Source organism: Rhinoderma darwinii, chromosome 11 (assembly GCF_050947455.1).
Source record: "Rhinoderma darwinii isolate aRhiDar2 chromosome 11, aRhiDar2.hap1, whole genome shotgun sequence".
Lineage (NCBI taxonomy): Eukaryota > Metazoa > Chordata > Amphibia > Anura > Rhinodermatidae > Rhinoderma > Rhinoderma darwinii.
Window position 1 is genome coordinate 78,831,129 of NC_134697.1, and position 15,173 is coordinate 78,846,301.

General features: G+C 39.0%; 1 protein-coding gene across 7 annotated transcripts in view; it reads right to left on the reverse strand.

Moving 5' to 3' along the window:
- Window positions 1-208: 208 nt before the first annotated feature.
- The window catches only part of DLG5 (discs large MAGUK scaffold protein 5), a 156,946-nt gene continuing 141,981 nt past the window's right edge, over window positions 209-15,173 (reverse strand). For all 7 annotated transcript variants that reach the window (XM_075841801.1, XM_075841800.1, XM_075841799.1 and 4 more), the window contains 4 exons: window positions 14,914-15,041; window positions 14,412-14,521; window positions 13,456-13,565; window positions 209-2,272 (listed from right to left, as the gene is read on the reverse strand). In XM_075841801.1, coding sequence (XP_075697916.1) covers window positions 2,169-2,272; window positions 13,456-13,565; window positions 14,412-14,521; window positions 14,914-15,041 — 452 coding nt within the window. In that variant the 3' untranslated portion in view covers window positions 209-2,168. The remainder of the gene's footprint in view (window positions 2,273-13,455; window positions 13,566-14,411; window positions 14,522-14,913; window positions 15,042-15,173) is intronic.

Here is a 15,173-nt window from a genome sequence, read left to right on the forward strand (position 1 = left end):
GACGATATCAGAGTGCGGTCCTATTTTCACTGGTGGGTTGCTAGTAGATGCTAAAAAAGCAGGAATTATTTTTCGACAGATGTGGAAAAACAAATAATTACTGATGCTACACGCACATTAAAAACGGACACACGGTGCGCACTGTGACAAAATACAGATTCAAAAAGTCAGCTTTTCCCTGATGAAACACAGACAAGTTATACCAGGCTTATCTGAATACAGCGTAATCGTTTTCTATTGATTTCCACGCAATGTCAAAAATACACAGAATTGCGTGACAATAGGTATAAGCATCTTGACTACTAGTTCTCTTTACAACTAGCTTACATCTTTCTCTCCCAACATTGGACTGTGAATATCTACCTTAAAGCTCACACTTTGATTTCATATAAACATATTGATTTATTCATAAATTACCAAATTCCATACTCCTGAAATCATTTTTTTCAGGTCCCTTTATGTGAGAGATACAAAAATGGAGGCTACAAACATATGGTTATGAACCCCAAGGTGCTGAATGCATTTAGAATCCAAACCCTATGAAACCGGTGTAAAATGTCATTTCTAAAATTCCTGTTCTTAATGGAAACGCTGCATACTTTTACAATGCATTTTGAAGACTTCAGCATTCCATCGAAGCCCAATGATAATAAAAGTATTTTTTTCAGAGTTTAAGATTATTAGATTCATAACGTCTAAAAGCTGTTTATACAGACTTTTTTTTTCAATCCAACAGATAACCACGGGTCTTCGACAAAGCTAGAGTAGGTATTGGCCAAATGGTAAGGCCCCTTTTAAGGACCAGTAGTGTCTTAGTTGATCGGAATGATTGTTTTTTTTATGAAAATTTAGAACGTGGTGATAACACATCGGAATGTTCAGCTGGTTTAAGATAACGGCCTTCTGTGTAAAGCCATATTAATACCCAAGTACAGAAATGGATTGCATACAGTGCCAAGACACATGGGCGATCCATTGCACTTACAATTTACGTGTACAAATATATTAAAGTAAGAAGTATTCTTGAATTGAAATTTGGGGTATACTCTGATTTACTTATCAAAGATTTAACAACTAGCATGTTTCAAGAAAGATTTCCAAAAAATAAAAGTGCAGTTACTTGTAGTGTCACTTAAACTGGTCTACAGAAACAATTTTGGAGCTGGCCACGGCGCCCCTAATTCAAGTATCAGCAGAAGCAAATCACTGCTAGTCACTTCTAGCAGTAAAAGGGCATGGTGTTATACGACGGTTTATACTACAGGACCTAAGTAAAAATTAACATAGTATATTGGTGAGAAACAACTCTATGTTGAAACCCCTGGTCAAGTACCTAGAATTAGTGTGTTATGAAAAGAAGAAGAAAAGGTTCCCAAGTTGATCTGCAAACACTAAAGATTAACTGAGAACTTGAAAATGTCCACCACCTTTTGGCCAACTCATTAGTCATTGTTGATGGCGCTCAACATTTAGTCTGTTCTCCATGTACTGGACTGGTTCTTTTTTTCATGGTCCTGTAGAGTTAGTCCAAGATTAAGTTACATGTCTGCTTGCATTCGTTTTTCAATGCTGGTTACTCGATGGATCATCTTGTAAAATGTAAAGATAATCAAAGCCATGTCTATCCAGTTTATTATCTGAAGTTTGTTGTTGCTCAAGACGATTCAATAATCCACTGCATTAAATTTCAGAGACCGTTAAAGGGGTTTTACCATCTTGGGAGGTTTATGGCACATCCACAGGATATGCCATAAATGTCCGATAGATATGGGTCCCACCGATCTCTAGAACGGGGCCCCCTAAACCCCGCTCTACAGTGCTCGGCTACCGCAGCCTCCCGGCCACTTTCTGATTATGTAGTAGAAAGTTATGGAAACAGCTGAGCTATGCAGTTCCCATTCACTTGTATGGGAGTTACGGAAACAACATAACTCAGCGAGCTCGGCTGTTTCCGTAACTCCCAACTACTTAATCAGGAAAAGGCCGGGAGGCAGTAGGAGCCGAGCACCGTAGAATTGGGTTTAGGGGGCCCCGTTCTAGAGATAGGTGCAGGTTATCCTGTGGATATGCCATAAATCTCCAAGATGGGAAAGCCCCTTTAAGTTGCAAGTACAGACTGGTCATTGCCTTTTGATTCACTGTGGTATGAGGGTGGAGTATAGGGAACTTCACAAGGCACCAGCTGGGATCCACAGGGCTTTGTTCTGTTCTTGATCCACAATTCCCAGAATCTGTGTGCAAATGCTGAACAGTGCACCCCCTTGAATTACAGCTGGGAAAAAAAAAGGAGTAGAAGAAAAACAAAATTAAAAAAAGTTACAGCATATGCAACACAAAGGTCATCACAGGAAATTCTGAGAATACAAAATAACTTTGTCCTCTAAATTGTCCTAATAGGACTATATTGTAGTAAAAGTGTTACTTTAACCTCTTAAGAACGCGGCCGATTTTGGGCCTTCAAGACGCACCGTTTTTTTCTGTTTTTTCAACACCACATTCTAAGAGCCATAACTTTATAATTATTTAGATGACGTATGCGGGCTTCTTTTTTCTCGAGACGAGTAGTTTTGATCATTGTATTATTTTGGGGTATATGATACCTTTTTTTTGTCCCCCTAAGAACAAGTGATTGTTAGATCGCTGGTGCAATACTTATGCATTACAGTATATTGTGGTTTTTACTGGCCCCTAGGGCTTAATAGGAGCGGAAGGATTGCAGACCTAGGGGCCTTCATTAGGCCCCAGGAGTGCCATGACAACCATTGGCACCCTGTGAACACGCCGCACGCAGGGGGGTTTGATAGAGTGACGGAGGGGCCCATCCCCCTTTTTCTAAAGGCTTAGATGCCACAGTCGCTATTGACCAAGGCTTTTAAGAGGTTAAACGGCAAAGATCACAATTATCTCTGATCCTGGCCGTTAGAGCAAGGTGTCCGCTGTAATACACAGATGAGCCCACTTCATTCTTCTGCCCACGGCCATGACATACAGATATGTCATTGATTGCGAAGTGGTTAACTTGTAAAAAAGATAACTTTAAAAAGGTTTCTTACGTGTGACACAAACTCACTCATCTACTATTTGAAACGCCCCTGTGGGATTTCATATGTGGGATAGACATCTCGGTCAATCAAACTCCAGCTAAATGATCATAAATAATGAGAAAAATGTTGGTAAAACATCTGTTGCTCCTCGTTTTTTTGAAAAGGGGAACAATGTCAGTGAGCTAGGATGGCCAGTTCTTGAATGGGTGACAAGTTTAATATTCAGCAACTCCTGCAAAGGGAAGTGTTCTGGATCCAGCGTCTTAAAAACTCTTGACTCCAAAGGGTATGAATGAGAAATGCAATTTTTAAGTCGTTTAACCCCTTAACGACCAAGGACGAAAATGAACGTCATGGTCGGCTGCTAGTTCCCGCACCATGACGTTCATTTTCGTCCGCATTTCAAACTGTCACTCTGTGTAAACACAGAGTGACAGACCCGCGCTGACAGCTGTCCTAGACAGCTGAGACATCAGTCTCGCCGGACAGCGGACCATCGCCGCTGATTTCGGCAGTTAACCCCTTAAGTGCGGCGCCGGATTGCCGTCGCCGCATTTAAGTGGTTTGAAGCACATCGGCAGCCCCCACGAAGTGATCGTGGGGGCTACCGATGCTTGTCACGGCAATCGGAGGTCAGATAATGACCTCCGGGTTGCCATGCACGGAAGCCTCGGAGGAACAGCCTCCGGCCGTTCCTCCTCTGCTTCCTGTCAGTGTGACAGTCACGTCACAATGACAGTTGGAGTACATTACACTACGTGTGTAGTGTAATGTACTCTAGCAGCGATCAAAGCTGCAAGACTAAGTGTCCCCTAGTGGGACAAGTTAAAAAAGTAAAAAAAAGTAATAAAAATGATTTAAAAAAAAGTGTAAAAATAAAAGTTATAAGTTATATAAACACTAAATGCTTTTTTTCCTATAATAAGACTTTTATTATAGAAAAAAATGAACACGTTAAAAAAGTACACATATTTGGTATCACCGCGTTCGTAACGAACCCAACTATAAAACTATAATGTTATTTTTCCCGCACGATGAACACCCCAAAAAAAATCAATAAAAAACTACGACAGAATCGCAATTTTTTGGGTCACCACCGCTCCCTAAATAAAGAATAAAAAGTGATCAAAAAGTCGCATGTACCCGAAAATAGTACCAATAAAAACTTCTATCCGTCCCGCAAAAAACAAGCCCTTACACAGCTTTTTTGACTAAAAAATTAAAAAATTATGGCTCTCAGAATATGGTGACACAGAATTTTTTTTTTTTTTATAAATAAGTCATTTTATTGCGCAAACGCTAAAAAAAAAAGGACCAAACCTATATACATATGGTATCGCCGTAATCGTACCAACCCGCAGAATAAAGTAAACATTTAATTTATAGCGTACGGTGAGCGCCGCAAAAAGAAAACCTAAAAAACGGTGTCAGAATTCCTGTTTTTTGCTCAGGATTGCAAAAAAATGGAATAAAAAGTGATCAAAAAAAATCGCATGTACCCCAAAATGGTACCAATGAAAACTACAGATTGTCCCGCAACAAATAAGCCTTCACACCGCTCTATTGATGGAAAAATAAAAAAAGATATGGCTCTTGGAAAGCGGGGAGTGAAAATCTAAAATATGAAAGCAAAAAATGGATCAGTCCTGAAAGGGTTAATTCATTTCTAATGAAAAAACGTATGACCACATGTGCGGTATTTCCGTACTCGGGAGAAATTGCTTTATAAAAAAATGGTTGTTTTTTTCCTCCTTTATCCCTTGTGAAAATGAGAAAATGCAACATTTTAGTGGAAAAAATGTTGATATTAATTTTCGCGCCCTAATTCTAATAAACTCTGCAAAAGACCCGTGGGGTGTAAATGCTCACTATACCCCTAGAAAAATTCCTTGAAGGTTTTTCCAAAATGGGGTCACTTTTGGGAGGTTTCCACTGTTTTGGTCCCTCCAGTGCATTGCAAATGCGACATGGCACCGAAAACCATTCCAGCAAAATCATAAATCCAAATGGCGCTCCTTCCCTTCTGAGCCCTGCTGTGGGTCCAGACAGCAGTTTATTACCACATATGGGGTATTGTCGTAATCGGGAGACATTGCTTTACAAATGTTGGGGTGCATTTTCTTCGTTATTCCTTGTAAATAATAAAAATTTCTATGTTGTTTCAGAAAAAAAGTACATTTTAATTCTTACAGACTAATTTCAATATATTTAGCGAAAAACCTGTGTGGTCAAAATGCTAACTATACCCCTAGATAAATACCTTAAGGGGTCTAGTTTTCGAAATGGGGTCGTTTATGGGGAGTTTCTATCATTCTGGCAGCTCAAAGCTTCTCCAAATGTACATTGGGGCCTAAAACATTTTCAAGCAAAATATGAGTCCTGAAAGCCTCCGGGTGTTCCCTTCCTTTGGGGCCCTGCCGTGTGTCCAAACAACGCATTAGGGCCACAATGTGGGTATTTTTGAAAACCGGAGAAAGAGGGTGATAGATTTTGGGGTGTGTTTCTTCATTTTCATGGTCGCTTTACAAAGAAATCGGTCTTCAAACAAATACTTTTATGAAAAAAGTGAAATTATTTTTTTTTCCACTTGATATGCATTAAATTTAGCAAAGAACTGTGGGGTCAAAATAATTACTATACCCCTAAATAAATACCTTATGGGGTCTAGTTTTCTAAATGGGGTCGTTTATGGGGAGTTTCTATCGTTCTGGCAGCTCAAAGCCTCTCCAAATGTACAGTGGGGCCTAAAACATTTTCAAGCAAAATATGAGTCCTGAAAGCCTCCGGGTGCTCCCTTCCTTTTGGGTCCTGCCGTGTGTCCAGGTAGCGCATTAGGGCCACAATGTTGGTATTTTTGAAAACAGGAGAAACAGGGTGATAGATTTTGTGGTGTGTTTCTTCATTCTCATGGTCGCTTTACAAAGAAATTGGTCTTCAAACTGATACTTTTATGAAAAAAAGTGAAATTATTTTTTTTTTCACCTGCTATGTATTCAATTTAGCAAAAAACTGTGGAGTCAAAATACTTACTATACCCTTAGGTAAATACCTTAAGGGGTCTAGTTTTCTAAATGGGGTCATTTGTGGGGGTTTCCACCATTCTGACACCTATGAGCCTCTGAAAACCTGGCTTGGTGCAGGAAAACAAAATGTACTTCAAAATTTATAAAATTATTATTCAATTTGTAAGTCCTCTAAATTGCTGAAAATTTATTTTATTTTTTCAAAAGTGCTGCCAAAATGGAGTAAAGAGATAGAAATATATATTTAATTAAAAAAATTGTACAGTATGTGTGTACATATGTGACATATTGCAGTTAAAAATAGGGGAAAATGGTAATTTTTACAAAATTTCTTCCATTTTTCTATTTTTTTATTAATTTCCGCAAATCGTATCAGTCTACTTTTACCACTAAAATAAAGTACAACATGTGACGAAAAAACAATGTCAGAATTACTTGGATATTCAAAACTTTCACAGAGTTATTCTCTGATAAAGTCAGACATACCAGATTTGACAAATCTGGCTTGGTCATTAAGGTACAAACATGCCCGGTCATTAAGGGGTTAACAAAATGTGGTATTTATTATTATTATTGATACCGCGTTGTGCTTGTAACAAGTGTCACACTGTTATTGTTTCAATCATTGGAGGTTTTTTTCTGTATTCACATTAGTTCAGCATCACATAAAAAATGTGCATTTGTGTGATGTGAACATGGTTGAGAAAGGGGGCTTGACACCCCTGAAACGTTGTGTGTTTGTTTTGCTGCCAGGAACTCTGTTCTTTTGAGTGTGCAATCGCCACTCCTTATTCAAAGTGAATGCATACTACCGCTTTTATTTGTATGTAAAAACCTATGGACTAAGCTCTGTCTAAACTACTAAAACTTTTATGAATGTTGGCAACAATAAAACGTCTTAAATAAACAGAAGGTTTATATTTCTTAAAAGTGTTGCTTATGAACCACTATGACACTTGGATACGTTTTGTTATAAAAGATTGTTAAAAAAAAGTTAGTGGAGACTGTTGATAGGAATATGTACACAGTCAAGTCACATTATTATGACCACCAGCTAAGATCCAGAGTAACCGCCGTGTGCAGCACGGACAGCAGCCAGAAGGGCTGGGAGTGAATCAATAAGGTGCTGGTAGGTGCTCTCCGGTATCTGGCGCCTCGCTGACTGCAGTGTATCCCACATTAGCTGGAAGGTGCACGGGCGAGTATCAATAGAACGAACAAGAAGATCGAGGACCCACAGATGCTCATTTGGGTTCAAGTTTGGCAAATTAGGGGGCCTGGGAAGTACTTGGAAGTCTTGGTCGTGCTCTTCCAGCCACTGTTGCACATTTCTAGCCGTGTGACATGTCGCATTGTCTTGCTGGAAGATTCCATCTGCCGCAGGAAAGACAAACAGCATGTATTGGTGGACATGATCTGCAACGATCGATTCAAACCCAAATTCAGAGTGCCTTCCACATGGATGAGTGGGCCCAGAGAATGGCATGAAAAAATCCCCCAGACCATAACACTGCCACCACCAGCTTGTGTTTTTCTAGCAATGGTTGCAAGGAGTTTGTTCTCTGATGTTTCTCGCCTGACACACCAACATCGATCCGTTCGATAAAGCAGAAAACGTGACTTATCGGAGAAGACAACCCTTTGCCAATCTCGGTGGTCCAATTCCGATACTGCCGTGCAAATAGAAGCATTTTTCTCCAATGCACCCTTGTTATCATAGGAGCGATGACCATCCGTCTGCTTCGGAGCCCCATACGCAGTAGGGTTTGCTGAACTATTGTTTTAGACACACGTCTGGTAGCCCTCTGATTGATTTTCACAGTGAGCGGCTCCTCTGTAGCGGGTCGTTCGGCCCTCGCACACCTTTGTAGCCGACGTTCACCTCTCACATCAATGGCAGGTGGTGCTCTGCACTTTCCACGTCGGTTATTCTCAATGGTGCCATTTGTCTACTTGCGATACACTTTCACCACAGCAGCACGTGAAGAGTTCACAAACTGCGGTGTGTGAGAAATACTGCCACCCTTTTTGCAACGCTGATAAATCACCACTTTTACCCATGGCAACAATGAGTGATATGTGTTCAGACAGCCTATCACACACCTTATCATGCCTGCCCACCACACATCACTTCCATCATAGGCTACTCGCTGACGACGTCGAATGTAGGAGGTGGTCAGAATAATGTGACTCGACTGTATGTGCTCACTTTTAAACCTTTTAACCCCTTCCCGCTGCAGCCACTTTTGACCATCCTGACAGCCTCATTTTTCAAATCTGAATGTATCAGTTTATGTGGTAATAACTTTAGAATGTTTTCACTTATCCAAGCGATTCTGAGAAAGTTTTATTGTGACACATTGTACTTTATGTTAGAGGTAACATTTGGTAAATACATTCAGTGTTTATTTGTGAAAAGCACCAAAATTTTGAGAAAATGTTAAAAAATTGGAAGTTTTCTAAATTTGAATGTATCTGCTTTTGAGACAGATCGTTATACCACACAAAAAAAATACTAAATTAATATTTCCCATATGTCTACATTATGTTTGCATTGTTTTTTGAACAGCCTTTTTTTTGCCAGTACGTTACAAGGCTTATAAATTTAGCAGCAATTTCTCTCACTAACAGGAGAATTTCAAAAGCCTATTGTTATAGGGACCAGTTCTGAAGTGGCTTTGAGAGTTCTATATATTAGGAACCCCCATAAATCACCCCATTTTAAAAACTGCATTCCTCAAAGTATTCAAAATAGCATTTAGAAAGTTTCTAAACCCTTTAGGCGTTTCACAGGAATTAAAGCAAAGTTGAGGTGAAATTTACAAATCTCTTTTTTTTTTTTTTGCAGAAACATAATTTTAATCCATTCTTTTCCGTAACACATATTGTGCTACTGGACTGAAACACAGGCCTCAGACGCAAACGGGCACCTAAGGGTATGTTCACATGGCCTATTTTCTGCAGAACACCTCCAAACATCTGCCCATTGATTGCAATGGGAAAAACTGAGTTCTGTTCCGACGGGCCGTTTTTCTACGTGGCCATTTTGATAAACGGCCGCGGAAATGAAGTGCAGGTCACTTCTTGGGACGTTTTTGGATCCGTTTTTCATTGATTCTATAGAAAACAGCTCCAAAAACGTCCGTAAAAAACGCAGCAAACAACGCGAGTGGCTTCAAAAACGTCTGAAAATCAAGAGCTGTTTTCCCTTGAAAACAGCTCCGTATTTTCAGACGTTTTTGAGTTTGCGTGTGAACATAGCCTTATGGATTTTGGGGCCTTTTTATTAGATTATATTTTAGGCACCATGTCAAGTTTGAAGAGGTATTGCGAAGCCAAAACAAAGCAGAGGTTCTGATGTAAAATAATAAAAGAAATCCCTGACAAGTAATCCCATTTTGGAAACTACACACGCCAAGGCATTTATCAAGGGGTGTAGTGAGCCTTTTGACCCAACAGGTGTATTCCAGAAATGAACATGCTGTGGATAGTGCAAAGTAAAAATTGCAATTTTTCCACATATATGCATTTCAGTGGGCTGTTTGGGCACAGTGGCGGGCTCAGAAGGTAAGAAGTGCCATTTGGAGCGCAGATTTTGCTTTGTTTTGTTTGGCATTTTACTGGTATTTCAGGTTATAATGTGGGGGCACATGTAAGCTGTGTCTGTACATCATAATAAGATGGTATAATAATGGTGTAAAATAATGATCCATGGATGTGTGTTACGCTGTGAAGCAATCCTTCATGCACATTTTAGTGTCACACTGATAAATAATGTCCTTTCTTATAGCCCTTTTGGTCCACACTCTGCACTTTGGGGAATTTTGCTGGGAAAGTGTTGTCCTGGTATAATATGACCAACCTCGCTTCCAGCAGGTATGTTTGGGTTCTCACCTTGCTGGTTTCCAATTAGGCCTCTGCTAATTACCCCTTGAAACAGAAGAAATGTTCCCCTCGGGCCTGCACATCTGCATATTTTTTCTTTTCGGATTTATGGGAACCATAACTTTTTTTTTTTTTTCACAGATGTAGTGGTATGAGGGCTGTTTTTTGTGGGACGAGCTGTAGTTTTTATTGGTACCGTTTTGAGGTACATGTCTTTTTAATCAATCACTTTTTATTCCATTTTTTAGGAGGCAAAGTTATGGGCAAAAAAAAGCAATTCCTGCGTAGTTTGTTTAATGCGGCGTTCACCGTGCTGTATAAATTACATGCTAACTTTATTCTGCGGGTCAGTACGATTTTGGCTATACCAAATTTACATCGTTTTTATATATATATAATAAAAAATGTTAAAAAAAATAATGTTTCTGGGTCGCCATATTCTTGGGGCACATAACTAGTTTTTTGCAGAACGAGCTGTTTTTATTGGTGCCATTTTGGGTTACTTGCAACTTTTTGATCACTTATTATATTTTTTGGTAGGTGAGATGACCAAAAAATAGCAGCTCTGCAATTGTCCTATATTGAAATTGTATATGTTGTATACTGTGAAGTATAAATGACACGTTAACTTTATTTGGCAGGTTATGCCTCATGCACACAGCCGGCTGCCGACGGCCGCCCGTGCTCCCATACAAAATATGGGAGTACGGCCCGTAAATCGCAAAAGATAGGATATGTTCTATGTTTTGCGGTACACTTCTATGGCCCGGACACCTTCCCGTAAATAAACAGGAAGGTGTCCGTGGACAATAGAAGGGAATATGTCCAAAATAGCGGACCGTAATTATGGACGATTTCTATGGTTGTGTGCATGGGGCCTTAGTAAGATTACAGCAATATATAGTTTTTTTAGGATTTTTTTAAACAGCGTTCACTGTGGGTTATAAATGAAAGGCGGGTCAGTACAATTAAGACCATACCAAATTTATATTGCTTTTTTATGTTAAAAAAATTCATTTTTTGTAAAAAGAATGTATTATTTGTCTCGCCATATTATGAGAACCATAACTTTAATTCTTTAGTCGACGGCGCTGTATGAGGGCTTGTTTTTTGCGAGACAAGCTGTCGTTTTTATTGGTACCATTATTGGATTCATGCGACTTTTTGGTCACTTTTTAATTTTTGGAAGGCAAGGTGACCAAAAGACGGCAATACCAATTATGTGTAGTTTGTTTTTTTTGATTTCCAATACCAACAGGACTTGATAAGGGAAAAAGGGCGATTTTTTATTTCATTACTTAAAACGTAATTTTTTATTTTTGTACATTTTTTTTCGCTTTATCTTTTTAGTCCCACTAGTGGACTTGAAGGTCCAACAGTCTGATCGTTATTCTAATACATTGCACTAGCTATGTAGTGCAATGCATTAGAACAGTCAGTTTGACACTGAGAGCAAGTCTATTAGGCTCCGCTCTGGCCATTGTTAGACCTGTGGTTGCCATAGCTGCCATCGGCACCTCCGCAATCGTTTCACATGGGTGCCGATCGGCTACAAACCACTTACATGCTGTGGTCGCTATTGACCGAGGTATCTAAGGGGTTAATGGTGATTACAGAGCACAGCTGACACACTGAACGACATCTCACCGCTCATGGCGTACAGTTATGACAAATGTTGAGAAGGGATTAAAACCACTTGAGGACTTTCCATAAATGTTGAGGTTTTCCAAATTCAGTACGATTTTATGTGGCCTTGGTATGAATGCTAAAATGCGCCAAATATTATGGACATGTGAAAGCAGCCTTGAAGAGATTTTCTGAATTACATAAAACAAAAACCAACTTTAACACTTGAGGGGCTAGGCCATTTTTGGGATGAAGGACTAGACCGAGTTTTCATTCTCTCTTATCACATAACTGTTATTTTTGTGTCTGAATAAGGCCTTGCAGAATGTTTCTATTAATACAATTTTGAGGCAAGTATATTTTTAATTAATTTCATTTGAGGTAAAAGTTACTATGTAAGTCAAATATACAATATTCTCCCTTATGAAGAATCCAGAAAAACAACCTGTGCCATCAATATCAGCAATGCCCTTTTATATATAGGTTTATGGAATCCATGGATACAGTCACTTCTTTACGCAGAAAGGGCATAGAACTACAACTCTGCTGCCATTTTGCCATCATTTTTTAAATCGCATCTAAATATATTGTTACTACACAGCTTTGATATTATAATCTTAAACCTTAAAAAAATGGTATTATTAGCAATTAAATGATATTTGGGGAAGTACAAATTGAGTTCTCAGTTGGAAACATTTATAATGCAGTCTTTCATTTTTCAGCCATGCGGTTTTGTTTTTTTAGCAGTGGTCTGACTATTTTAGGACCATTACTTTTCAACAAAGGACATGGCCTAATAATTAGAGCACTAAGTGTTGTCACTCACATTAAAAGAGGCTCTGTCACCACATTATAAGTGGCCTATCTTGTACATAATGTGATCGGCGCTGTAATGTAGATAACAGCAGTGTTTTTTATTTAGAAAAACGATCAGTTATGACCTATTTTAGCTTTATGCTAATAACTTTCTTAATGGACAACTGGGCGCGTTTTACTTTTTGACCAAGTGGGCATTGTGGAGAGAAGTGTATGATGCTGACCAATCAGCGTCATACACTTCGCCCCATTCATTTACACAGCACATAGTAATCTTATTACATCACTATGTGCAGCCACATTCACACACACACTAACGTTACTCAAGTGTCCTGACAGTGAATAGACATCGCCTCCAGCCAGGACGTGACGTCTATTCAGAATCCTGACACTTCGCTAACGTTTGTGTGAGATTTACAGCAAGGCAAGCGTAATCTCGTTTTAAATGACAGTTTACAGCATAATCTCGTGAGATTACGCTTGCCTTGCTGTAAATCTCACACAAACGTTAGCGAAGTGTCGGGATTCTGAATAGACATCACATCCTGCCTGGAGGTGATGTCTATTCACTGTCAGGACACTTCAGTAACGTTAATGTGTGTGTATGTGGCCGCACATAGTGATGTAATAAGATCACTATGTGCTGTGTAAATGAATGGGGAGAAGTGTATGACACTGATTGGTCACTGATTGGTCAGCGTCATACACTCCTCTGTACAACGCCCACTTGGCCATATAGTAAAACACGCCCAGTTGGGCATTAAGAAACTCATTAGAATAAAGCGAATATAGGTCATAACTCCGTCAAAAATGATTGTTTTTCTAAATAAAAAACACTTGTTATCTACATTACAGCGCCGATCACATTATGTACAAGATAGGCCACTTATAATGTGGTGACAGAGCCTCTTTAAATAACCGACTATATTCATATGACACCAGAACTTCCAATTCTGGCTGCAAGGGTGAGAAAGACGGCAAATGGCTGCTATCGAGATGGAAGTGCAATCTGGAGTAGAGCATGGGTAATGAGACCACCATAGCTTTTTTTTGGTATCTACCTGTAAAATACTTGCTGTATTCCTGTTCAATTTTCTGTGCAGATTCAAACTGCTCTTTGGAATTTTTCTGTGTCACCTTATCCCGTAGAAATATTGGATCCTTTTGTTCCCTATATAAAAAAAAAAAAAAGGATCCCGAGTAAATGTTTCAAATTCTTTAACATATGTAAAACAAATATGCAATAATTTCTGAATCAAAATATGCTTTTTGAGCCAAAGGTGCTGGTTTGTGAGTTCAACCTTTGGGTGGATTTTTATGAACTTTTTTTTTTATTTGCGTTTACCAAAACTGCACCATTTTTTAAATAAATCGCGGTATAAGAAATGACAACTCTTATTTAAACGTAAAAAATTGGTTTGCTCTTTGTTGTTGAAATGTGTGGTGTCACCATGCCTAGATATAGACATGTCCAATCATTTGTGCCAAACAATTAAAAAAATTCTTGGGCCTTAGTGTAATAGCTCAAAAGAAGGAATAGAGCGAACTCGTATTTATGTGTCCACTGCATTCTACTCTGATGAGTGCTGGATATGTCCTGGAACATTTTTTCTTTTTTGGTTTTTCACCACTGCATTCATGAGCCTGCCACCTAAACTCCACACCCTTCGCCTCACTAATGATTGATGACCGCCAATGTCTACAGGCTTGTAGATCAGCAGACATCAGTCCATGGTGAGCGGACGGGAGGAAGTAGGGTACAGCTAGGCTCGTAAATATAGGGGACTCATTTCAGAATTATATTTCATCTTCTAAGTTCTTGTGAAACGAAAAAAAACACAGTACTTGTTGCCAACTGTATCCAACGGCGTTGTAGGGATACCTAGCAGAGCCTAAATCCAGTAAATTTCTTGCAGTTGTGATTAAAAAAATAAATAAAAAATAGTCCACGAAAGAAACATTATAGAAGTAAAACCTAAATACGCAATAACATCAGTCATACTAATATAGGACTTACTTTATCTGCTTAGTGCTTTTGTACCGGATAAAAAGGACAATTGGATATATGTGGACACTGTGAAGTCTCTCTATGGCATGAGGAGCTATGTCCAGAAGACAGTGGCAGTTCTAAGAGGCAAAAAGAAACAAGTCTCATATGTTCAGTATATTTCTCCAGAAAGCAAGAAAGAAATAGCATCTAACTGTTTTCTTAAAGCCGGAGACTATAAACAAAGGCCTAAAAAAAGAAAATGTCTCCTTTTATTTAACAGATTATATTAATCTAATTTACTTAACATAGATTGCACGTGAAAAAAATAAAAAAGGTCCGTGTACCTCACAATTTTTGCTTATCGTATCACGAATGTGTTTCTACCACATTACCACTTAGGGCCTGTCAAACAGCTGCGGGGTAAGCAATAATTATCAATGCCTAGATGAGTGTGAATTTTTTTTTTTACCATTATCCATATATTAGTAATATTTTTATAACCTACTTATTAACTCTTTATAAAATGTACCTTTTCTGTTATCTCCTTGATTGAGGTCACGGTGGTGACATCAAAATGGCCACTGCGCCTCTTGTAATCTATAAAGAGACAGTCCTTTACCCCACGCTCTATGGCCTGCTGGGAGGCTTTCATTACCTCTGCAAAGAAAAAAAGAAAAATAATTACACATTAGTTCGCGAATAAACCCAGGGGTGTAGCTAGGGTGGGGTGGAATTGAGGGAGGAAGGGGGCATCAAAGTTCTGCACTTTTGTTGCGTTTCTTGCAGCTA